Source organism: Mobula hypostoma, chromosome 2, assembly GCF_963921235.1.
Source record: "Mobula hypostoma chromosome 2, sMobHyp1.1, whole genome shotgun sequence".
Lineage (NCBI taxonomy): Eukaryota > Metazoa > Chordata > Chondrichthyes > Myliobatiformes > Myliobatidae > Mobula > Mobula hypostoma.
In genome coordinates this window covers 239,771,286-239,797,994 of record NC_086098.1, presented here as the reverse complement: position 1 = coordinate 239,797,994, position 26,709 = coordinate 239,771,286, and the positions used below count along the sequence as shown (strand labels likewise).

The 26,709-nt window shown below is 49.5% G+C and overlaps 1 protein-coding gene across 2 annotated transcripts; it reads right to left on the bottom strand.

Annotated features, from left to right (window-relative positions):
- Positions 1 to 657: 657 nt before the first annotated feature.
- Positions 658 to 15,667, bottom strand: hax1 (HCLS1 associated protein X-1). 2 transcript variants are annotated; one of them, XM_063041743.1, is made up of 8 exons: positions 15,569 to 15,667; positions 15,090 to 15,292; positions 13,294 to 13,496; positions 9,332 to 9,386; positions 7,397 to 7,512; positions 5,421 to 5,574; positions 3,237 to 3,389; positions 658 to 2,070 (listed from the first exon to the last, which is right to left on the bottom strand). In XM_063041743.1, the coding sequence occupies exons 1-7, from the start codon at positions 15,619 to 15,621 to the stop codon at positions 3,259 to 3,261; spliced, it is 915 nt and encodes a 304-aa protein (XP_062897813.1). In that variant the 5' UTR covers positions 15,622 to 15,667; the 3' UTR covers positions 658 to 2,070; positions 3,237 to 3,258. The 2 variants fall into 2 exon arrangements, with proteins under 2 accessions (XP_062897813.1, XP_062897812.1); XM_063041742.1 differs by lacking the exon at positions 658 to 2,070 and having other exon boundaries at positions 2,082 to 3,389.
- Between the last annotated feature and the right edge of the window lie 11,042 nt (positions 15,668 to 26,709).

Sequence of the window (26,709 nt, the reverse complement as noted above, 5' to 3'; positions counted from 1 at the left end):
GTTTAATCCGAATGCCTGGTAGTCCAGTGGTTGTGGGGGGGGGGTAATTGCTCCCCAGTCTGTGCGGTGAGGGGTAAAGAGGGTAAATGGGAGGGGTGAAGAGCTGAGCATTGTGAAGCACACGGCCCTGTGTGGGACTGGTGGGGCTATCTCTCCGGATATACTCATCACCTCGATTGCCACCAGCCCAGAGCGTGTGAAATGACTCACTTTGCAAAGTCGAAGTTGACAGCAGAATACAGGGTTAATGGCAGGATTCTTATCAGTGTGGAGGAACAGAGGGACCTCGGGGTCCATGGACATCGATCCCTCAAAATGGTTGCGCAAGTTGATCGGCTGGTCTGGGTGTTGGCCTTCATTAGTCAGAGGAATGAGATGAATGTTGCAGCTCTATAAAACCCTGGTTAGACCACACTTGGATTCTACAGGATATTGGTTTTATTATTTGTTGTTATTATTTTATGGGCCGTTCGGGATCCACGCACCCTGACCCCGGAAACACGCAGCTTCGGTTGGCTGCGTATGGTTGAACGGCGATCGAACTATTGAGATCAGAACGTGGAAGCTTTAGAGGGGGGAGCAGAGGGAACTCACCAGGGTGCTGCCTGGGTTAGAGAGTCCACGTCTCCGTCTTGTGAGGAAAGGTTGAGCGAGCTGGGGTTGGGTGGCGGGGGGGGGGTGTAAGAGGCAAGGATAGACGGGGGGTAAGCCAGAGCATAATTGCCATTTATTGATGTTGAACCTTGTCAAAGCATGGCTACACTGGTTGTGAGCTGCCCCCAGCACATCCTCAGTGACACAACCACCGCGTGTTTTTCCATGTACACGTGACAGATAAAAGTAATGTTTAAGTTTATATAAAACGCAGAGGGGAGCACAGGGGGAGGCCTGCCTACGGGTACAGTCTCCCACTCTAGGTGTTGGACAGATAGGGCCGGGAGGGAGGAGGAAGGAGACTAGCACAGGTACTGCAGCCTGAATGGCCTCTGCAGCGAGGGAGGAGGCAGATGCAGGATTGTGACGGGAACAGGGATTTCTGGTTCGACTGGCTCGACTGCCTGCAGCCTCAGGTTTCAGGTAGGGAGGCGGTGTTGGTGGCACGGCTTCGGCCGAGAGACCGAAACGAGGTTCCGCACAGGCCGCTGCCTTCAGCACACACCCAGTTCGGTGTCGCAATCGTCCCCTGGCCTCACCCTCCCTCCCTGGAACAGCCTCCTCTGGCTCTGCAGCATTCTTGAGGACGGAGGGGGCGTGACGTAGGATTGGGAGCGGCAGTCTGCTGATCTCATCCACACTCCACCTAAAACCCTCGGACTACGGCCAAAAGCTGCGGAGGCGAGCTGGACACACACAGGGTCAGAGAGGGTGTCAGACCCAGAGTGATAGAGAGATCGGGGATATGCACAGGAGCGCTGGGGATCTGTGGGCCAAGACTGCCACCTACTGGCAAACGCTTGTAGGACAGCTGGAGTTCATCACTGCCCGGGGATTAAGAATGCGCTGGCGGCCATTCAGCCCATCTTTCAATCTCTAGTACAGTTGAACCATTTGGCACGTGTTGAAAACCTTTTGAATTTGACAGGTTCAGGATGCCTGGGAATCCATTACACCAACAATTGTCCAACCCGGCAGCCAAGGTCGCCCAGCAAGATCCCACATACAGCATACCAGTAATGTTGGTTAGCAATTTTCCCTCTGGTTCAGAGCGAGGGATTAGACATTGTCGGGGAGTGACAGATTCGTTAACACAAACAACACATTTCACTGCATGTTTCTACACACACTTAGTGCTCACTTTAATAGGTACCTCCTGCACCTCACAAAGCTGCCCGTCAGCGTGTGTCCGTGGCCTTCTGTCGCTTCAAGGTTTGACGTGTTGTGTGTTCAGAGATGCTCTTCTACACATCACTGTTGTAATGTGTGGTCATTTGAGTTACTGTCACCTTCCTTGTCAGCTGAACCAGTCTGCCCATTCTCCTCTGACCTCTCTCATTAACAAGACATTTTCACCACAGGCCCGTCTCTCACTGGATGTTTGCTGTTTTTCCACACCGTAGAAAACTCTAGAGACTGTTGTGTGTAAAAATCACAGGAGATCAGCAGTTTCTGAGATACTCAAACCACCCCATCTGGCACCAGCGGTCATTTCGTACTCAAAGTTACTTAGATCACATTTCTTCCCCAAACTGTTTTGTCTGAACCTCTTGGCCATGTCTGCATGCTTTTATGGATTGAGTTGCTGCCACATGATTGGCTGATTAGATATTTGCATTAATAAAGTGGCCACTGAGTGTATTTGTGACAGGTAAAGATAATCTTATATCTACCTGTTCCACGTTCCAAACAATCTGCTGGAGGAACTCAACAGGTCGAGTAGCACCTTTGGGAGGGGAGGAACGGTCAATGTTTCAGGTCCGGACTCTGTACGAGGCCAGAGAAGGCAAACACCTCTCTGGTCACTGAAACCAAGAGTTGACTTTTGTCAACTGGTGGCGAAGGAAATGCTGGGGCTGGCTATGTGTCACTGGATCCCGTAACTGGGTTGGAGGGTGGACCTGTCCCATCGGTGGAAGAACAAACTGGACCAGGACAACTAGTGACTTTGACTATATATTTTTTTTCTCTTAGTGACTGTATGTTTTTCTGAAATTGTAACCAATGTGCTATTTGTGCTGTGTGCTGTTGGTAATGTGTTTTGCTCCTTGGCCCCGGAGCATTGCTGTTTCGTTTGGCTCTTCTCATGTATGGTTAAATTAAATTTGAACTTGAAACATCGGACAACCTCAGCACCACAGTGGGAGACCAGGAGTTTCACTCTTTGGACACCCTGGCAAACTGAGGCAGGAGTGAGGGGCCTGGAATTGAAAGAAACATTCATCCGATGTGAATAAATACCCTGTTTTATTGCAGTCATTCACAGATCAATCACACGCTGGTCAACACTACCCCAACAATTCCAGCCCCGTGTGGGTGCTAGAAGACAGGAGGGGAAGGGAATGGGTCTGGAAGTAGTATCGAACGGGGGGGGGTGGTGGGGGGAGTCAGCAACACACAGAAGAGATGCGAGGAGGAGTGGTTGGATCCTGAAAGGGGGTTGTAGTTAGAAGTCTCAGATCTGGTGCCAAAACGCACCAGGTACACGTTCCGCAGGAGGAAGGAGCCACAGATCGTTTGGATGGCAAACACGGCGAGATGTAGCACTGTCTCATCAGCAGTGGTGTTGACTCTGGGCTCACCTGCAGCGCTCGTGGCCGGCGGTCACCGCCTCCAGAAGAGGCCCTTCAGCAGGCGGTCAAGGAAGGAAGCGGAGTCTCGGACTGTCGGCGGCTCCCCAGGAATGCTGCCTCCCGACTGCCAATCCCAGTTCTCCGGGACCTTCCGCAGCTCACCTGAGTGGAGGAGTCAGAGAGTCGGAGAGATCCGATTACCTTTATTTGTCACGTGGAGTGAATGTGTCGATGTGCCTGTGGCACTGCTCACTAACCCTAGCCCGTACGCCTTTGCAATGTAGGTGGGAACCCGGAGGACACCCGTACAGTGTCGGTGAGAAAGTACAGACAGCAGAGGGAATTGTACCTGGGTCGCTGGCTCCGTAAAGCATTACACTAACTGCTAAACAACCCGACTCCGGCAAGCCCAGGTATTCTGGGCTCACTTGCCAGAGGCTCACCAGACCTTGAGGGACACAGACAAGGTGGATGGGGTCACTGGGCTTCACTCCCCAAGAGGGCTGGAGGAGACGGGGAGTCAGAGGTGAAGGGGACCCGAGGGGCAGGTTTTCTCCTGCACGCAGAGGGTGGTGGGTACGTGGAATGAACTGCCAGAGGAAGTGGTAGGCGTGAGTAGCGGTCAGTGATACGCCAGTGACCCGGGTTCAATTCCACCCCTCTCCGTAAGGGGATTCCACGTTCTCCCTGTGACCACGTGGGTTTCCTCTGGGTGCTCTGGCTTCACCCAGCGGGCATGCCCTTTTCTCACGGTTACCATCAGGCAGGAGGTACAGGAGCCTGAAGGCACACACTCAGCGATTCACTAACAGCTTCTTCCCCTCCGCCTTCCGATTCCTAAATGGACATTGAACCCCTGGACACTACCTCACTTTTATTTATTATTTCTGTTCCTGCACTATTTTTAATTTAAAATGCTTACTGTAATTCATTTACTTTTACTATATTTACCACGTATTGCAGTGTACTGTTGCTGCTAAGTTAACACATTTCATGACGTACGCTGGTGATATTAACCTGATTCTGGTCCCACATTCCAAAGACATACAGATGGGTTAGTAGGTTAATTGGTTAAATGACTAATGGGCGGAGCCAGCTCGTTAGTAGGTTAATTGGTCACATGACTAATGGGCACAGCCGGATCGTTGGGCTGGAACCTGTTCATAGGTTTAGAGGGACGTGGGTCAGACACAGGTAAATGGGATTGGCTGGATAACGTCATGGACCTGTTGTGCTGTGACCGTGAATCTGTGCTGTTTCCTCAATCCGTTTACTCTCCCTCCTCGAGTCCAGCACAGAGTGGCTAGGGGTGAGGCCCTGGGGAGTTTCAGCCATTCAGTGAACACACTCCCCACCCCAGCACTGTGTTCACACACACACACAGTGAAGGTCGTGAGGAGCGACTCCCCACACGTACAGTGGGGGCGCGATGGAATGTTCTCTCTGGGTGAGTGAGGCTCCAGCAGCTCGACCCCAGCCATTCGATCAGTCCCCGTCCATCCCGCTAAACACTCCCTGTGCTCGCCGCTACCACACTGGCTGCGGTGTGAACTGTCGATAAAACACACCACAGTTACTCACCTGGGTCCCTCTGACAGCTGCTCCCAAACCCAGCACCTCTTGCACCAAGGTCAGCGGGCGCAGGGGAACTCCACCACCCGAGCTGCTGACGAACCCAACTTGGAGATCCTGCCACTCCACGCAAACAGCTTCCCCACACACACACTCACAACGGACTACTCCCTCCATGTCCATTCACCCCTCCCAACTGATCTCCCTCCCTGCAAGTGAGAGAAATGGAATACCTACCCATTCACCTCCGTTCAGGGCCACAAACAATCCATCCAGGTGAAACAACACTTCACCTGAGAACCTACTGGGGCTTGTCTACTGTATCCGGTGCTCTAGATACAGCCTCCTCTGCACCGGTGAGACCTGACACCTCCGGTCCCACCGCCAAAAGCGATGTTTCCCAGTGGGCAACCATTTTAATTCCTAACGCCATTCCTATTCCAAACTATCAGTCAAAGGGCCTTCTCTTCTGTCGCAGCGAGGACACGCTCAGGAGCAATGCCTCATATCCCATCTAGGTAGCCTCCGACTTACTGGCATGACATTCCCGTCAACCACCCCAGACTCCAGCCCCGGGACGGGAAGACAGCTGTCCGTCGGACCACGAACCCCGGCACTCACGGTCATCTGCGCCGACCAGCTGCTCGGTCTGCTCCTCCCTGCCCTGGGCGTCCCGCCGGGTCACCATGGTGAACGACTGGTCACCCTGTACCCGGGTCACTGTGGTCTCCTCGTTGCCCTCTCCATCCCGTTCCGTCCGTCGCTCCTCCATCGTCTACGGGGGGGGGGGAGGAGAAGATCAGAGTGAATGGCCAGAGGCTGTGGGACCAATGGCCCAGTGATCACCTTCGCGTACCAAGTGAGGGGCAGCAAATAGGGAGGGGGTGAGACAGCATGGATCATCCCTGCCCACTATTTACACCAATCTCACTTTACTCTCCTAAACATTCCCATTAACTACCCCAGATTCCACCCCTCGCCTACACACTGGGGGGGGGGGAGAGGCAAGGGGCAATTTACAATGGGCTGATTAACCCAGCGACCCTGCACATGGTTGGAACCATGAGATGTGGGAGAAAACTGGGAGCACCAGGGTTCACCGATGGACGCAGAGAGGACGTTTCCTACAGTGGGGGAGTCTAGGACCAGAGGGCACAGCCTCAGAATACAGGGACGTCCATTTAACCAATTTCCCCCCGGATCAGTAAAGTATGACTATGACTATTTAGAACAGAGGTTAGGAGGAATTCCTTTAGCAGGAGGGTGGTATATCTGCGGAGGCTATTTAATGCTGAGGTTGACAGGTTCTTGGCTAGTCAGGGTGTCAAAGGTTATGGGGAGAAGGCAGGAGAATTGGGTTGAGAGGGATAATAAGTTAACCATGATGGAATGGCGCAGCAGACACAATGGGCCGAATGGCCTAATTCTGTTCCTGTGTTTTATGGTCACAGGGTGGAAATGTGCCAACTACACACACACCCACACAGCAGCGGAGATCGAACCTGGAGCCGTCTGGAACGGTGAAACAGTGGCCCTTCACCAAGAGTAGTTTACAATCTCCAAGCATTTGCAGCCTTCACTCAGACAGCCTGAGGATCTTTTCCTGAGCCAGAGGGTATAGCTTCAAGGTCAAAGGGGATATGTGGGACAAGTTTGTGTTAAAGCAGAGTGGTGGTGGAAGCAGATATCACAGAGGGATTTAAGAGGTCTACACACGCTGCAGGTCAGGTAGCACCTACAGAGGAATAGACAGTCACTGTTTCAGACTGAGACACCTGATCGAGGTTTTTTTTGACAGGGGTTGGAGGGATACAGACGGATCGTGTGCAGGAACAGGGACTTGGTTGGAAGACCATAAAACCGTTTCATCATGGCTGATTTATTATCCCTCTCAAGCCCATTGTTACTGTCACAGGTACTGGGATACGGTGAAAAGCTCGTGCTACATATTGTTCCCACAGATCAGTTCATTACACAGTGCAGTGAGGTAAAACAGTAGCAATGCAGAATGAAGTGCAACAGTTACTGAGAGAGGGCAGTGTAGGTAAACAACAAAGTTCTCCCCACAACCTTTGATGCCCTAACTAATCAAGAACCCACCAACCTCCAATTTAAATATAAATGACTTGGCCTCCACAGCCGTCTGTAGCAATGACTTCCACAGATTCACCTCCCTCTGGTGAAAGAAAACCCTCCTCGTCTCTGTTCTAAATGAACGTCCTTCTATTCTGAGTCTGTGCCTCTGGTCCTAGACTTCCCCACTAATCTCTCCAGGTCCAACTCTATGACATTTAATACTCGGTAGGTTTCAATGAGGTCCCATTTCCTTTCACTAAACTCAGGTGAGTACAGGCCCAGAGCCCACAGGGCCTTGAGGAGAATGAGGGGGTGCAGGGAAATCGTAAGTTTAATTTGGTATTGTTCAGAAACGACGGATCGAAGGGCCTGTCCATGCTGTTTAAATGTTCCCATGACCCAACAGCAAATGATATCCCCAGATCCCAAAACTCCTTCACCACACCGACCTGTCCCAGAGGTGCCTCCCCCCACCCGCCCTCTCCAGGGGCAGAGGGAGATGGGTCACGAATGCCACTCACCCCATCGGGACGGACGATTTTGGATACAGAAATGCTCTTGAAGTAGGATTTTCTCCGAGGCTCAGCTGGCTTGAGGGCACTATCCAGGCCTTCGGAATTCACCTTGGAGTCCAGATCTGGGAAGGTGACAACAATCCGGTTTCCTCAGCTGCAGCAGGATCACTAAGCAGAGTCTCCCTCCCCAGTTACAAGGTACATTCTCACAGGTACTGGGATACTGTGACAAGCTCGTGCTACATATTGTTCCCGCAGATCAATTCATTACACAGTGCAGTGAGGCAAAACAGTAACAATGCAGAATTAAGTGTAACAGTTACTGAGAGAGTCACATGCAGGTTAAAGTGCAAGATCATAACGAGGTAGATCGTGAGGCCCAGAGTTCATTTTATCGTACAAGAGGTCCATGCAGGAGACTGATAACAGTGGGATAGGAGCTGTCCTTGAGCCTGGCGGTCCGTGCTTTCAGGGTTTTTTATCTTCTGTCCGATGGGAGAGGGGAGAAGAGAGAATGTCTGGGGTGGGGGGGGGGGGTCTTTGGTTCTGCTGGCTTCTTTACTGAGGCAGCAAGAAGTGTGGACAGAGTCAGTGGATGGGGGGGCTGGTTTCTGTGACGTGTGAACTGTGTTCACAACTACTCAAGGGCTTGATGGAGCACATGAGATTCTCCAAAGACACAGAAACACACACACACACACACACACACACAGAACGCTAGAAGAACTCAGCAGGTCAGGCAGCATCTCTGGAGAGGAATAAACAGTTGTACCAGGCTGAGACCCTTCATCAGGAGTGTGATGTTACTCTTGTCGTTTCAGGCTGAGACCTTCATTAGGAGAGTGATGGTACATTCCCTGCCTGGGTGAGTGCACTCTGAAAATTGAGTAGTTTTTGATACAAAGCAGCCCTCTTGATCGGGACCCTATCTTACCCCCTCTACTTCCTCAGAGGGCAAGTCCACGATGACCCTTACCATCTTTGTTTTGCAGACACACCAGTGAAAGTGTTCTGCCTGGATGCATCTCAGCTTGGGTTTGCAACCACTCTGCCTGGGACTGGAGAGCTGTGACTCAGCTCAGTCCATCTCAGGAACCAGTCTCAGCCCAGTAGGCTCCATAGTCCACACATCTCGCTGCCTCGGTCAAGCAGCCAGCGTTATCAAAGACCCCTCCCACCCCGGGCATTCTCTCTTCTCCCCCTCCCATCGGGCAGGAGATACAGAAGCCCAGCAGGCTCAAGGACACATTCTACCCCGTCGTTATCAAACTACTGAAAGGACCTCCTGTACATTAAAGATGAACTCTTGATCTCCCAATACCTCACTGCGGTTCTTGCACCTTATCGTCTGCACACTACACGATCACCAGAGTGTATGTTTGTGATCTTCTGCTGCTGTAGCCCACCCACTTCAAGGTCCAACGTGTTGTGCGTTCAGAGATGCTCTTCTACACATCACTGTTTTAACGTGTAGTTATTTGAGTTACTGTCACCTTCCTGTCAGCTTGAACCAGTCTGGCCGTTCTCCTCTAACTGCCCTCATTAACAAGGCATTTTTGCCCACTGAACTGCCACTCACTGGATGTTTTGATATTTTTCACACCATTCTCTGTAAACTCTACAGACTGTAGTGTGTGAAAATCCCACATCAACAGTTTCTGAGATATTCAAACCACCCCATCTGGCACCAACAATCATTCCACAGTCAAAGTCACTTAGATCACATTTCGTCCCCATTCTGATGTTTGGTCGGAACAACTGAATCTCTTGACCGTGTCTACATGCTGTTAGGCACTGAGTTGCTGTCACATGATTGGCTGATTAGATATTTGCAGATGTACCTAATAAAGTGGCCACTGAGTGTATATTCTGCATCGTTGCTAAACTCCTTACCACAGTTCATGATGGAAACTGGTCTCACCTCTGCTGACTCTGACTTACCTTGATCCTCTTTCCTAGTGTCACTCTTCCGCAGCATGTCCCAGATATCCTGAAACTGCAACAGAAACGGTTGTGATCAGAGACTCCCCTGCTCGCCCACCCCACCCAGGCCCAGCCGTCCTCCTACACTCCCCGAATAGGCCACTGGTGCCCACACAAATCACGACCAACCCACAGCCCACCGCTCAATTTGAACTGGAGGACTCCCTCAACAGCCATGCCTATCCCCACAGTACATGAGATATCCCTTTGGCCCATCAAGGCCATGCTAGCTCACTGAGATCCAATGTTTAATGTCATTAGCACACTTTCCTTGATGCAGCAACTCCCTTAGCATTCTAAAGACGTACCAGTTAAAGTTAGTAATTTTAGTATTTAGTCCAGTGCCCAGCACATCTTGAACTGTGCTGGTCAGACATGCAAATGAAATTCACATATGACAAATAAACCTAATCTTTAGATTCAGTGTGCACTACAGTCAGAGGTTGGAATCGAACCCGGGTCTCTGAGTCACAAGGCAGCGACTCCACCCACTGCACCACCGTGTCACCCTCACTGTGGGGAGAAAAAGAGGCTAAACACTCTTTGCCAAAACTGTCTAATGCAACTATTAATACTCTGTAACTTCCCCATTTGGAGTCAGGACTATTAATTTGAGTTCCCTGCACATCTACCTTGAAAAGATTGCAATTAAAACTTTGTTCATGAGTTTGTGCCCTTGAATGTCTCATCACTGTTCCTGCTTCTCAGTTAAGTTTATTATCAAAGTACACATATGTCCCCATAGACTTCCCTGAGATTCATTCTCTCGTAGGCTCTCACAGGAAAATAAATGCAATAGACATATGAAAAATTATGAATAAACAAAGACTGACAAACAACCAATGTGCAAAAGAAGATAAATGGTACAAATTAAAATGAGGTTCAATCCCAACCCCTGTGTCTGCGCTGTGACAACCTTAAGGAACTGGAAATAAAAATAACAAGTAGGTAATACTGAGAAGATGAATTGTCATCTCCCTAAAAGTGAGTCCACAGATCGTGGGTTCAGTGGATTCTCGATTATCTGGTACTACAGACAGAAATGTGTGCACTGATAATGCAAAAACACAGGACTTGCCTGAGGCACCCTGGGGCCACACCTCAGTGTCCAGCTCCACACTCTCGACAAGTAGTCCGCTCATCCAGACAGGCGAAGCCCTTTCCCAACAGGGGGCACTCTGTACAGTTCTTCCGTAGCCAGGATTACCTTACTGAACCTTCTGTCAATTACTTCCAGTGAAAGAAACTCCTTCTTTAGAGAGGGGGGCCAAAATTGTCTGGATACTCCAAGTGATCATCATCATTGCTTTCTACAGATCCTCAGAGTCAAGAGAGTTTATAGTCTGTACAGTTTTGTAGTACAGACACATCCACAGAAAGATGCTGAAGAAAGTCCAACAATATCATGAAGGATCCCACCCACCCTGCTCATCAGGGAGAAGGGTACACAGCATCCACGCCAGGACCACTAGACTCAGAAACGTTTACTTCCCCCCAAGCTGTAGGACTGATCAACAGCTCCACCCCTGCACACTACTTTATCATTTCCTGTCAGTCACCGTACGTACGGACACTCCTGTGGCTCGCGTTACGTGAAGGACATAAAAGATAAGCTGATATTGGAGAGGTTCATGTGAATGATTCCTGCTGCTCCAGATTCCAGTATTTGCGTCTCTAGAGAATCTTCACTCTGTTGCAAAATGCAGGATCTCCTGACGGCCAAGCATTTTGAGTCCACTTCCCATTCCCATTCTGACATGTCTCATCAGCTGCCACGATGAGGCCACTCTCAGATTTAAGGAGCAACGTCTCACATTCCATCTGGATGGCCTCAAAGCTGATGGCCTGAACATCAGTTCCTCGAACTTCCAATAATTTCTCCCCCTCCCTTTTTTCCTTTTTCCATTACGCACTGTGATCCCCTTTCACCCCTTCTCTTCTCCTCAGCTGCCTCTCCTCCTTCCCTTTCTCCCACTCTCCTCCCCGGTCAGATTCATTCCTCTCCAGCCCTGTACCTGTTCCATCACCTGCCAGCTTCCTACTTCAACCCCCTCCTCACCCACCCACCTTTCCCCCTCACCTATCACCTGCCAGCTTGTACTCCCCCACTTCTTTATTCTGGCTTCTACCCCATTCCTTTCAAATCCTCATGAAGGGTCTCAGCCTGAAACATCGACAGTTTATTCCTCTCCATTGATGCTGCCTGACCTGCTGGGCTTCCCCAGAAGTTTGTGTGCGTTTCCCTACAGCAAGGTTCCCAGCCAATGGCCCAATACCATTAATACCAGCCAACGGCCCAGTACCACTAATACCAGCCAACGGCCCAGTACCATTAATACCAGCCAATGGCCCAGTACCATTAATACCAGCCAACGGCCCAGTACCACTAATACCAGCCAACGGCCCAGTACCATTAATGCCAGCCAACGGCCCAGTACCATTAATACCAGCCAACGGCCCAGTACCATTAATACCAGCCAACGGCCCAATACCACTAATACCAGCCAACGGCCCAGTACCATTAATACCAGCCAACGGCCCAGTACCATTAATACCAGGCAATGGACAAGTACCATTAATACCAGCCAATGGCCCAGTACCATTAATACCAGGCAACGGACAAGTACCATTAATACCAGCCAATGGCCCAGTACCATTAATACCAGCCAACGGCCCAATACCATTAATACCAGCCAACGGCCCAGTACCATTAATACCAGCCAACGGCCCAATACCACTAATACCAGCCAACGGCCCAGTACCATTAATACCAGCCAACGGCCCAGTACCATTAATACCAGCCAACGGCCCAGTACCACTAATACCAGCCAACGGCCCAGTACCATTAATGCCAGCCAACGGCCCAGTACCATTAATACCAGCCAACGGCCCAATACCATTAATACCAGCCAACGGCCCAGTACCATTAATACCAGGCAACGGACAAGTACCATTAATACCAGCCAATGGCCCAGTACCATTAATACCAGCCAACGGCCCAGTACCACTAATACCAGCCAACGGCCCAGTACCATTAATACCAGCCAACGGCCCAGTACCATTAATACCAGGCAACGGACAAGTACCATTAATACCAGCCAATGGCCCAGTACCATTAATGCCAGCCAACGGCCCAGTACCACTAATACCAGCCAACGGCCCAGTACCATTAATACCAGCCAATGGCCCAGTACTACTAATACCAGCCAACGGCCCAGTACCACTAATACCAGCCAACGGCCCAGTACCATTAATACCAGCCAACGGCCCAGTACTACTAATACCAGCCAACGGCCCAGTACCATTAATACCAGCCAACGGCCCAATACCATTAATCGAGGGGCCGTGGACCCCAGGATGGGAAGTTGCTCCAGAGGGGAGGCTTCTGTCCTCACAAGCACCAAAGATTGGAATCTGGAGCAAGAGAAAGAACTCGGGAAGTCAGACAGTGGGGCTGAATGGGCAGCTGACATTACGGGTTGAGACCCTTCACCCGGACTGAAAGATCCGGATGTGAATGCTGCTGCAAGTCAGTCTTTTATTGTGCCTGTGCTCACGTGGATTGTGCACGCAACCCAGAAACACCAGCTCACTATTGTTCATTGTGCCTGTGCTCACGTGGACTGTACACGCAAACCAGAAACACCAGCTCACTATTGTGCTCTCTTTGCACTACTTATGTTTTATTGTAACCTACAGTAATTTTTAATGCATTGCACTGTACTGTTGCCACAAAAAACAAATTTCAGGAAAATGTAGGTGATATTAAACCTGATTCTGATTTTAAACTCGACTTTGAAAGTTAGAGGGTTGATATCTGCCCTGGTGAACCACCGAAGAAATAGAGTGGCAGACTGGACCCAAAAGGCTTAACTGCCCTCCCCACTTCCCCCCCCCCCAATCGCGTAGCCTGAGCTTACGTTTCGGGAGGGGTTCCAGGGCGACCGATACGGAACCGCAGGCACGTCCCCCGGCTTGTGAAGAGGAGGGTCCCCCTGCTCCCCGCCCAAGCCAGGTGGGTCACTGTCTGGCTGTTTCAGCATCCAGTCGCGAGGCGCCCGCCTCTTCTCCCCGTCCTCGCCCCCCTGTCCGGGCACAGGGTGGGCGTCAAAATCAGGAAACTCTGCATTAGGATGGGGGGGGGGGGAGAAACAGGAAAAAAAGGAAAAAGTTATTTTCATAAACACAAGAGACCCAGAACAACAGAACACAAAATGCTGGAAGTGAATAAACAGTCGACATTCCGCGCTGATTCAGGACAATTATTTTCATTGATTCTCCGCCGTTATTCTCAGTATCTGACACACAGTCAGTCACCTTCGCTCCCAGTCGCCCTGCCAGTCCCTTACAGGCTTGTACAGCACAGAAACAGGCCCTTCAGCCCATCTGGGCCATACTGACCATCTAAGCCAGAACCACTTCCCTGCATTAGGCCTACAGTACATCCCCCTGAACCTTTTGTTTCCATTTACCGGTCTAGATGTCGATAATGTACCTGCCTCACCGCTTCCTCTGGCTGCTCATTCCATATATTGACCACCCCGCTGGGAGAAAAGGTTGCCCCTCAGGCTCCTGATGAATCTCTCTCCCTCTCTCACTTTAATCCCATGTTCTCTGGCTGAAGATGGTCAGAGGACTGCGTGTGCCCGTTGGAATTTTGTTGCCTGTTGTGTTCTGAGTTGCTCGGCTGAGTTTTGTGGGCCATGTTGGAGACAGAATGTAGGGTGACACCAGCAGGCTGACCCCCCCCCCAGCACATGCTCAGTTGTGTCAACACAAACAACCTATTTCACTGCATGTTTCAAAGTACACGTGACAAATACATTTGGATCTGAAACACTGTCTGAGCTCCCCATGGTTTTGTATAATTGCGTGAGGTCACCCCTCATGCTCCTACTCTCCAAGGAATAAAATCGCGCCCTGCTCAACCTCTCTCTCTCTCTGCAACTCAGTCCCTGGAGTTCCAGCAACATCCTCGTAAATCTTTTCTGGGACAATTTACAATGACTAATTAACCGAGCCGGTATGTCTGTGGACTGCAGGAGGAAACGGGAGCACCCACATGCTCACAAAGGATGCTGGGATTGAACTCTGACACCCTGAGCTGCAACAGTATCCAGCTATCCACCACGCTGCTGTGGCAACCAACTTAATGCCACCTTTCCCCAAACGTAGACTCACCCGACAGCTTGTGCAACCACAACATAAACTGCTCAACTTGGATAGAGGAGCAGAATTAGGCCATTTGGCCCATCAAGTCAGTCCCGCGGTTTCATCATGACTGATCCAATTTCCCTCTCAGCCCCAATCTCCTGCCTTCTCCCCGATTCCCTTCATGCCCCGACCAATCAGGAATCTATTGACCTCTGCCTTAAATATACCCAGTGACTTGGCCTCCACTGCTGTTTCTGGCAACAAATTCCACAGATTCACCATCCTCTGACTAAAGAAATTCCTCATCTCAGCAAGTCTATAGAACAGTGAAGATAATGAGGTAGGAGAGGACTGGGGGGGGGTGATGGAGGGGGTAGAACGAGTTCCCCCCACAGAGGAGTGCTGGTCCTGAAGTTCACCGTTTGAAATGCTGCAGGCAGAAGGATCCCCAGGGTTAGCCCTTCCGTTACAGGAGGTGGGGGAGAGGGATGGGCCATCAGGAAACGTCCATGGCGATGGACAGAATGGACGCGGGCAGATAGGGGAGGGTCAGCCAACTTGCCGAACTGGCCCACGGGCACGTCCCAGCTCCCGATTCCTTTGAAGAGCTCGTCCATTTCGCGGAAGAGTCCGGAAAAGCCCTCGCCGAACGGCTGCCCGCCGGGCCCGAAGCCGAAGGGGTCGCCCCGGCGCCGAAAGTCGTCGTCGTCGTCTTCATCATCGTCGCCCTCCTCGTCCAGGACCGACCCGCGGTAGAATGGGTCCCTGAGACCAAACACAGGGGAGAGACAGGGTGACTCAGCCTCTGGGGTGGGGGTGAGGGTGGTCGGGACAACCGGGGGAGGGGGCAGAGGGAAAAGGAGGCCAGTGTGGTTACAGGGAGGGGATGGAGGGGCTGGGGGCAGATGACGGTGGGTGGGAGACAGAAGCGAAGGGCAGGAAAAGGGACCGAGGGACGGACGCTAGGGGGGCAGGCACTCGGGTGCAGAGGGACGGGAACACGGGGTAACATTTGCCCGGCGCCGCCTTCTCGCCCCTCACCCTCCGCGCTCCGGGAAGCCGAAGAGGCCCCGGAAAAGGCCAAACAAACTCATCGCTCGGTGACTGCCCGCCGACCTCCTGCCGTAAACCCCGCCCGACGTTCCGACCTCCTGCCGCACACCAGCGTCGTAAAGCAGCTCCGCGGCGACCTGGAGCCCAGTTAAAGGGACACTCCCTTCCACCGAGAGCTGGGCTATTGAACCCGGCACCTTCCACTGGTGACCTGGCAGGGGCCGCAACACAAAGCCCAGCGTACAGTAAACTTGCACAATGGATGATCTCAAAAACAGTAATGAGATTATGGTGATGCGGGTTGAAGGAGAAACATTGGCCTCAGGGCTCCAAGGAGCAAACTCTCTCACTCCTGCTCATAGTCCAAAGGCGTCAGTGAGGTCTTTTATTTCCAGCTTCAATATTTCACGTTAAAAGAGGCATCCTGACACTGCAGTAATCCTTCAACACCGCTCATCTATCAGTCTATCGTTCCCTCTGTGTTACACCTAATCCCTAATAGTGGTGCATCCTCCCTACACTGTATTGACAAGTTAGTCTTGGTTTTATTGTTTCATTCTGTGGATCTGGACCGTGCGGGGCCCATCATGAACAATGATGAGACAGCGAGAGAGAGAGGAGGTTAAAGAGCTTGAGGCCTTGAACTGCTGCAGCCCCTGAGGTGTCGGTACACCCACAGTGCTGTTACAGAGGGAATTCCATGATTTTGACCCAGTGACAGGGAAGGAATGGTGATCTGTTTCCAAGTCAGGATGGTGAGTGATTTGGAGGGGGATTTCCAAATGGTGGTGTTCCCAGGTATCTGCTGTTCTCATCCTTCTAGATGGTAGTGGTTGTGGGTCTGGAAGGTGCTGCCTTAGGAACTTTGGTGTGTTGTAGATAGTACACACTGCTGCAACTGTTTGTCGATGGTGGAGGGATTGAATGCTTGTGGAAGGGCTACCAGTCAAGTGGGCTGTCTTGTACTGGATGGTGTCGGGCTTCCTGAGTGTTGATGGAGCTGCACTCATCCAGGTGAGTGGTGAGTATTCCATTACACTCCTGACCTGAGCCTTGTGGATGGTGGACAGGCTTTGGGGAGTCAGGAGGTGAGATACACACCGCAGGATTCCTGGCCTTTAACCTGCTCTGGTAGCCACGGTGTTTATATGGCTAGACCAGTTCAGTTTCCTGTCAATGGTAACCCCCAGGATGTTGATAGTAGGGGATTCAGTGATGGTGATGCCACTGAATGTCAAGACGATGGTGGGAACCTCTCTTGCTGGAGATGGTCATTGCCTGGCACTTGTGTGGCTGGAATGTCAGTGGTCAGCCCGAGCCTGGACACTGTCCAGGTCCAGCTGCTCTTGGGTATGTACATCAATACCCACATCCTTCTACTGACACAGAGCAGAAGGCATCCTGACCAGCTGCATCACTTCAAGGTATGGAAACCGCACTGCGATAGACAGGAAGGCAAAACTGCCCAACACATCACCAGCACCCACCTACCCACCGTCAAGGTCATGTATACAGAAAGGTGCCAGTATCAACAGGAAGGATCCCACCCACCCTGCTCATGGACTGTTTGTCCCACTCCCATCATAGCATCCACAGCAGAACCACCAGACTCAAAAACGGTTACCTTCCCCAAGCAGTAAGGCTGATTAACACCTCCACCCCCTAACCCACCCCTCCACATCCCCAACTACCACTACTTTATCATTTCCTGTCAGTCACCTTGTGTACCGACACTCCTGTGTCTAGCGTCACTTTGTGGACAAACAATCAATGCATGCAAGCTGTCTTATGTATTGCGTTCTTTATCTTATTGTGGCTTTTTCTGCACTGCATCGGATCTGGAGTAACAATCATTTTGTTCTCCTCGAGACATTAAACAATCTGGAATCTTGGTGCAGGATCTGGACGTGAAACAGCGCGCATCTCTCTTCCTGCACAGATGCTGCCTGACCCACCGAGTTCCTTCAGCCATTTTGCTCCTGTTCCAGATTCCGGTGTCTGCCATCTCATGTCCCCCGTCTCCCACTGATGACTGGAGATGAGGAAGGCCCCCCTTTACAGCTCTTTGGACTAGAATGAGTAAACCTATCACTGTGCTTTCTGCTCAGTGCTGTGATGAGGGAGCAGCCCAAAGTTTAAACAGCGATTTCTTCCCCACTGCCATCATATTCGTGACCCCCACCTGATAAACCACAACACTACCTCAGACTATACTGTATTTACTTCTTGGGCTATATTGTTATTTTATCTTTGTGATTGTGTGTTTTTTTCTGCAATTGTAATTTCAAGTTCCTCGGTGTCTGTATCTCTGAGGATCTAACCTGGATCCAATAGCTACAAAAGAAGGCACCAGAGCGGTTATGTTTCATTAGCAGTTTGAGGAGGTTTGCTGTGTCATCAAAAACACGCGCAAGTTTCTACAGATGTTCCTTGAAGAGCTGCAGCGAGTTGTAAAATAGCCAGCTCCATCAAAGGCACTCATCTCCACAGTACCAGGACATCTTCAAAGAGCAACGCCTCACAAAGGTGGCATCCATCAGTAAGGACCCCCATCACCCAGGACATGGCCTCTTCTCATTGCTACCATCAGGGAGGAGGTACAGAAGCCTGAAGGCCAACACTCAACGATTCAGGAACAGCTTCTTTCCCTCTGCCATCCAATTTCTGAATGGACATTGAACCCACGAACACAACCTCACTATTTTATTTCTCTTTTTGCACCTTCTATTTAATTTAACCATTTATATATTTACTATAATTCACAATTTTTCTTCTATTATGTATTGTATTGTAGTACTGCTCTAAATACCTCAAATTTCACAACATATGCCGGTGATATTAAACGAGGTTCTGATTCTGATTTGGGCTGTTCGTGCAGCAAGCATTTGGTTCTGTTTTGCACCTTAGCCCCGAAGCAACACTTTTTTTTGGCTTATATTCATGTCTGGTTGAATGATATTAAACTTGAATTTGAAATCTCTCTCTACTCACACTAGTGTTACGTTTCTCTTGTTATGTACACACACTCTGTGGCCACTTTATTAGGCTCGTTAATGCTAATATCTAATCAGCCAATCGCGTGGCAGCAACTCACTGCAGAAAAGCATGCAGACATGGTCAAGAGGTTCAGTTGTTGTTCACACCAACTTCAGAATGGGGAAAAATTGTGATCTAAGTGACTTTGACCATGTTGGTGCCAGACGGGGTGGTTTGAGTATCTCAGAAACTGCTGACCTCCTGGGATTTTCACGCACAGGACTCTCTAGAGTTTACAGAGAGGGGTGCGAAAAATAAAAAAAAACATCCAGTGAGCGGTGGGTAAAAACGCCTCGGTAGTGAGAGAGGTCAGAGGAGAGTGGCCAGACTGGTTCAAGCTGACAGAAAGGTGACAGTAACTCAGATAACCACACATTACAACGGTGGTGTGCAGAAGAGGGTCTCTGAATGCACAACGTGTCCAACCTTGTCGTGGACAGGCTACAGCAGCTGTACCTAATAAAGTGGCCACTGAGTGTAGGTTAAGTGTAAGTTAACTGATGTTTTCCACTGTAATGAACCTTGGTATTGCAAAGAGTTAATTCACGCCTGGGTGGATATGCCCGTGACAATAAACAAACATAAATCTCTGAGGGAATGGGGGCAGTAGGGGAGACACAAGAGTCTTCAGCTAATGGAACCTGGAGTGAGAAACACAATGCTGGAGGAACTCCTGGGTCAAGTGGTGTTTACAGCAGCAGAGAGGGGAAGGTAAGGAATTGCTGGCTGATGGTGGTGGTGAAACCATAAAAATTAGGAGTAGAATTGGGCCATTCTTCCCATCAAGTGTGCTCTGCCATTCCATCATGGCCAATTTATTACCCTTCTCAAACCCATTATTTTTTGCCTTCTCCCTGTGACCTTTGATGGCCCTTATTAATCAGTAACCTATCAGGCTGACATTGAGGATGGAGAGCCAACAGCAGGGGGCAGAGTCACTGGAAAAGGACTTTTTAGGACTCTTGTTCACAGAGGGCTGTGAAGCTGTGGAATTCTGTCCCCCTGGAGTTGTGATATTCTGACCCCGGAGCTGAGGAATGCTGTTCCCATGAACTGAGGATTTCTGTTCCCTGCAGCTCAGGAATTCTGTCTCTCCCTCCCCCCCCCCCCGCCACCCCACCCAGAGCTGGGGAATTCTATCCATCTCCAGCTGAACATCCCACCCTCACCAATCTTTGGAGATGCACCATAGGAAGTTCGGGCAGATGGGGCTGGTCAGCCGTGGCTGGCAGCTCATCTGGAAGGAAAACTCTGATCTTAGACCTCCGCTGCCTTGCAGCTATACGCACTCGTGGGGAAGGCCTTGGGAGTCAATACCCACCTTCTCTATGCTCCCCCAAGGAAAAATCCAGATCTGGAACCCCTAAGAATCCTACGTTGAATTCAACACTGACTGGCAACTCCTGTGATGCCGCCAGAGTGAAAATGTATCGGTCTCTGCCGTTCCTTTGGATTCATCAGCTGCATGGAGAGGGGGAGCTTGCTGCATGGGCAACAGCTCTGTCTCCATATCATCTCCCCTGGCTTGTTACAACATATACAGCTTCACTTCCAGATGACGGGTTGCACTTGAATCTGAGGGGACCAATATCCTGGCGGGGAGGTTTGCTAATGCTGTTGGGGAGGGTTTAAACTAGATTTGCAGGGGGGTGGGAATCAAAGTGATGGGGTGGTTGGCGCACAAGTAGAGGCAGCTTGTAGGGAGTTTGTGAGGAAGGACAGGCAGATGATGGAGCAAAGATGCACTCAGCCTGATGGTTTGAGATGTGTCTATTTTAATGCAAAGAGCATCATAAACAAGGCGGTTTTTATAACCCCCCCCCCCAATAGCCCAATAGTAACAGAGACATCGAGGAGCAGATAGGGAGGCAGATTCTGGAATGGTGCAATAATAATAATAGGGTTGTTGTGATGGGTGATTTTAACTTTCCTAATATTGACTGACATCTCCTTAGAGCAAGGGGTTTGAATGGGGTGGAGTTTGTTAGGTGTGTTCAGGAAGGTTTCCTGATGCAATATGTAGATAAGCCAACAAGAGGACAGGCTGTATTTGATCTGGTATTGGGAAATGAACCTGGTCAGGTATCAGATCTCTTGGTGGGAGAGCATTTTGGAGGTAGTGACTACAACTCTATCTCCTTCACCATAGCACTGAAGAGAGATAGGAGCAGACAATTTGGGAAAGCATTTAATTGGGATAAGGGGAAATATGATGTTATTAAGCAGGAACTTGGAGCATAAATGAGGAGCATTCGTTCTCAGGGAAATGCACGGCAGTAATGTGGCAAATGTTCGGGGAACATATTCATGGCACTCTGCATAGTTATGTTCCATTGAGGCAGGGAAAGGATGGTAGGGTACAGGAACCATGGTGTCCAAAGGCTATGGAAAATCTAGTTAAGAAGAAAAGAAAAGCTTACAAAAGGTTCAGGAAATTAGGTACTAATAGAGCTCTAGAAGATTATGGGGTTGCCAGGAAGGAGCTTAAGTGGGGGAGGGGGAGGAGAAGATGGTGACGCAAAGTAGCACGCGCGGCCGCTCCAAATTGATATCGTATTTGTGAAGTAGGATGCCATGCACAATCCTGATTTGATGGAGACAGCCATAGGAAGCACGAAGGAACATCTGGAGAAACTTCTGAAATGCCCGCTTCGCTGCCGCTGCTACTGTGCGATCGAGAATCTCCGGAGGGGAAGGCCCCAGATCCTCGGCTTTGCCTATTGCCTGTTGCGGGGGCCGGGGTCGAAGCGCTCGGCAGAGATGGTGCTCGGTGCTCGGTGTCAGACAGCTGGTTGGAGGCTCGAAGTTTTCGGACGGACTCAGAGTCGGACTGTGGTCGAGTGCTTCCAGGATGCTGCATCGGCAAGTTTGCGGTGCTGGAAGCTCATGGCAGGGAGAGTTTCTTCCCTCAACCGTCTGCGTGAGATGATGGGACTTTCGAGAGACTGACTTTTTTTTACCATGCCCATGGTCTGTTCTTCATCAAATTACAGTATTGCTTGCACTGTTGTAACTATATGTTATAATTATATGGTTTTTGTCAGGTTTTTTTAGTCTTGGTTTGTCTTGTGTTTCTGTGCTATCATTCTGGAGGAACAAATTGTATCATTTCTTAATGCATGCATTACTAAGAGGACTGCGTGTCTTCACAATCTAAAAAAAAAGAATGAAATTAGAAGAGCTCGAAGGGGCTATGAGAAGGCCTTGGCAGACAGGATTAAGGTAAACCCCAAGGCATTCTACAAGTACATGAAGAGCAAGAGGATGAGCTGTGTGAGAATAGGACCAGGTGCGATAGTGGAAACGTGTGCATGGAGCCAGAGGAGGTAGTGGAGGTACTTAATGAATACCTTGCTTCAGTATTCACCAGGGAAAAGGACCTTTGCAATTGTAGAGATGACTTTCAGTGGACTGAAATGCTTGAGCATACAGACATTAAGAGAGAGGATGTGCTGGAGCTTTTGAAAGGCATTAAGTTAGATTAAGTCGCTGGGACCGGTCGAGATGTACCCCAGGCTTCTGTGGAAAGTGAGGGAGGAGATTGCTGAGCCTCTGGCGATGATCTTTGTATCATCAATAGGGACGGGAGAAGTACCGGCGGATTAGAGGGTTGCAAATGTTGTTCAAGAAAGGGAGTAGAGATAACCCAGGAAATTATAGACCAGTGAGTCTTACTTCAGTGGTGGGCAAATTGTTGGAGAAGATCCTGAGAGTCAGGATTTATGAGCATTTGGAGAGACAAAATCTGATTAGGGACAGTCAGCATGGCTTTGTCAAAGGCAGGTCGTGCCTTGCAAACCTGACTGAATTATTTGAGGATGTAACAAAACACATTGATGAAGGTAGAGCAGTGGATGTAGTGTATTTGGATTTCAGTAAGGCATTTGATAAAGATCCCCACGCAAGGCTCCTTCAGAAAGTAAGGAGGCATGGGATCCAGGGAGACTTTGCTTTGTGGATATGGAACCGGCTTGCCCACAGAAGGCAAAAGGTGGTTGTGGTTGGTTCATAGTCAGCATGGAGGCTGGTGACCAGTGGTGTTCCATAGGGATCTGTTCTGGGACCCCTCCTCTTTGTGATTTTTATAAATGACCTGGATGAAGAAGTCAAGGGTGTTAGTTCGCTGATGACACAAAAGTTGGGAGTGTTGTGGATAGTCTGGAAGGTTGTCAGAGGTTACAGCGGGACATCGATAGGATGCAGAACTGGGATGAGAAGTGGCAGATGGAGTTCAACCCAGATAAGTGTGAAATAGCTCATTTTGGAAGGTCAAATTTGAAGACAGAATTTAATATTAATGGTAAGACTTTGGCAGTGTGGAGGATCAGAGAGATATTGGGGTCCATGTTGATCGGACACTCAAAGCTGCTGTGCAGGTTGACAGTGTTGTTAAGAAGGCGTATGGTGTGTTGGCATTCATCAACCATGGGATTGAATTCAAGAGCCGTGAGGTAATGTTACAGCTATACAAGACCTTGGTCAGCCCCCACTTGGAGTACTGTGCTCATTTCTTGTCACCTCACTCCAAGAAGGATGTGGATACTATAGAAAGAGTGCAAAGAGGATTTACAAGGATGTTGCCTGGATTGGGGAGCACGCCTTATGAAAACAGGTTGAGAAAACTTGGCTTTTTCTCCTTGGAGCAACGGAGGATGAGAGGTGACCTGATAGAGGTGTATAAGATGATGAGGGGCATTGATCGTGTGGATAGTCAGAGGCTTTTTCCCAGGGTTGAAATGGCTAACACAAGGGTCATAGTTTTAAGGTGCTTGGAAGTAGGTACTGAGGGGATGTCAGAGGTAAGTTTTTCACACACAGAGAAGCGGGTGCGTGGAATGGGCTGCCAGCGACGGTGGTGGAAGCAGATACAATAGGGTCTTTTAAGAGACTCTTAGATAGGTTCATGGAGCTTAGAAAAATAGAGGGCAATGGGGTAGGGAAATTCTAGGCAGTTTCTAGAATAGGTTACATGGTCGGCACAACATTATAGGCTGAAGGGCCTGTATGAGCTGTAGATGTTTATGTTCTATGGGTCCAACGGCTTTGATGCTGACTTTGACCACCAGGATAGGGAGGAACCATCATGCACCCCCACGTATCCCAATGATCCTTGAAGATGACCTGTGGGCTGCCTTCAGGAGAGTGAATCCATCTGGTTCAGATGGAGTACGTGGCCGAGTACTGAAGACCTGAGCTATCCAGCTGCCCGGAGTATTCACGGATATCCTCAACCTCTCGCTCCGGCAGTGTGTTGTACCCACCTGCTTCAAGCAGGCCTTAATCATCCTGGTGCCCAAGAAGAGCGTGGTAACCTGTCTAAATGACTATCGACCAGTGGCACTGACATCCACAGTGATGGAGTGTTTTGAGAGGCTGGTGTTGAAGCATATCAGCTCCTGACTGAGTGGTGACTCGGATCCGCTCCAATTCGCCTACTGAAGCAACAGGTCTACATCAGATGCTACCTGATTGGCTCTTCACTCAAACCTGGAACATCTGGACAGTAAAGATGCTCTTTATCGACAGCAGCTCAGCATTTAATACCACGATCCCCTCAAAACTAATCAGTAAACTCCATGACCTGGGCCTCAACACCCCCAGTGCAATTGGATCCTGGATCTCCTCACTTGTAGATCCCAGTCAGTTCAGATTGGCAAAAACATCTCCTCCACAATCTCCATCAGCTCAGGAGCACCACAGGGTTGTGTGCTTAGCCCCCTGCTCTACTCACTTTTACACCTGTGACTGTGTGGCTAAGTTCAGCTCCAACACCATATACAGGTTTGCTGTTGACATCACTGTTGTGGGCTGTGTCAAAGGTGGTGATGAATCAGCATACAGGAGGGAGAATGAAAACTTAGCTGAGTGGTGTAATAACAACAACCTCTCACTCAATATCAATAAAACCAAGGAACTGATAGTAGACTTCGAGAGAGGGAAACCAGAGATTCATGAGCCAGTAATCATCAGAGGATCAGAGGTGGAGAGGGTCAGAAACTTTAAATTCCTGGGTGTCACTATCTCAGAGGACCTGTCCAGGACCCATCATATAAATATAATTGTGAAGAAAACATGATAGGGCCTCTACTTCCTCAGGAGCCTGTGGAGATTCAGCATGGCATCAAAAACCTTGGCAAATTCCTATAGATATGTGATGGAAAGTGTGCTGACTGGCTGCATTATGGACTGTTATGGGAATACTAATGCCATTGAGTGGAAAATCCTGCAAAAGGAAGTGGATTCGGCCCGATACATCACGGGTAAAACCCTCCCAACCATTGAGCACATCTACATGAAGCTTCGCTGTAGAAAAGCAGCATCCATCATCAGAGATCCTCACCACCCAGGCCATGCTCTTTTCTCAATGCTGCCATCAGGAAGAAGGTACAAGAGCCTCAGGACTCACACCACCAGGTTCAAGAACAGCTGCTACCACTCAACCACCAGGCTCGAACAAAAGAGGATAACTACACTCATTTAAGGACCTTTTTATCTTGTTATTTCATGCTCATTATTTATTGGTATTTATCTATATCTGCATTTGCAGTTTGTTCACAGTTTTCAGTTACTGTTCTATAGATTTACTAAGTATGCCTGCAGACAAAGAATCTCAGTGGTATGTGGTGACGTGTATGTATGCCAATAATACATTTTACTTTGAGCTTTACCGCTAAGCATATAGGGCAATTTCTTGACTTGACTACAATCACCATATTAGCAAAGATGTCCAGCTCACGCTGTCCTGCAGTTCTCGCATGGCATTGCAACAGCCTCGAAGAAAAAGACTTGAAGAGATTTCACATCTTCCGATTTGATACGCAGCCAAGGAAGAGCCCTCTCCACTGCAGCAGCACATCTGCTCATCACCAATGTGATCCTGAGGTAGAACTTTGGCCTTTAGATATCCTTGCTCTGGGCTGGCTCGTTGGCAACATTTGACAACCTCTTCAGGGTAATCTCCAGTGAACTGCTCAAGAAAATAGAGACGGTCACCATAATCATCAGTCTTGCCTTCAATGCTATTCTTGAAAGCCCTCGTAAATGAATGATACCGCAATGGATCGCCATCGAAGATTCGAATCCCTCTTTTAGGCAGAGATGCAATGTGTTGTTGTTGCATTTCTATGCTTGTTATTTCCTTTCGTGTCCTTAAGGCCTCCAGCGCGACATTCAGACTTCTATCATCCGAAACTCGAGTGTCACCATATTGTGAATTAATGCCCTGGGAGAAGCACCTTGTGCTATTGGATATGGCACAGGTTCAGAGTGCCTCCGTGGTGCAGGCTGAGAGTGAACACCCTGAAATACTCCTTGGGGTCCCAAATCATGGCTCACAGACATTTCAGGAACAAATGTATCCTCTTTTATATCGATTACGTTGGATATTCTCTGTGCCATGTCAACACAGGAACTCACACCATAGAACTATCCTGCTGGAGCACCTTTAGCACCCACAGCACTTCAAAGCCTTTAGAACTTTTGCTTTAGCCATCTTGGTTGCAATTTCTTCCTGCAACTTAAGCTGCTCTACTTTTCTCTGTATCTTCTCCTTTCCTCTCTGAAATTGCTCTTCATTTTTCCCAAGTTGCTCTTCCATCTCATCCGTTTGTTCTTCCAATGCATGTTTATCCCTCAATATTTGTGGCTTTGTACTTAACTCAGCCAAATCCACTTCCATTCCAATGCGTGCCAAGGAGGTATCGGATGCACGGGACACTCTGCTAGGGATAGAACCTGCTGCATGCACATTAGATGCACTGGTTTTAGGGTGTACATCATCCTGAAATTCATCAGCTTTATATGTAGTCAAAGCATACCCTGGAGTATGATAAATATTTTCATTTGCTCCAGCAACTTGACCTTCAACATTGTATCACTCACAACACGCTGGAGGAACTCAGCAGGTCGGGCAGCATCCATGGAAACGATGAGTCGACATTTCGGGCCGGAACCCTTCGTCAGGACTTTCCGTGGACTCATCGTTTCCACGGATGCTGCCCGACCTGCTGAGTTCCTCCAGCATGTTGTCAATGTTGCTTTGATCCCAGCATCTGCAGATTATTTTGTGTTTACGACTTCAACATTGTATGTTT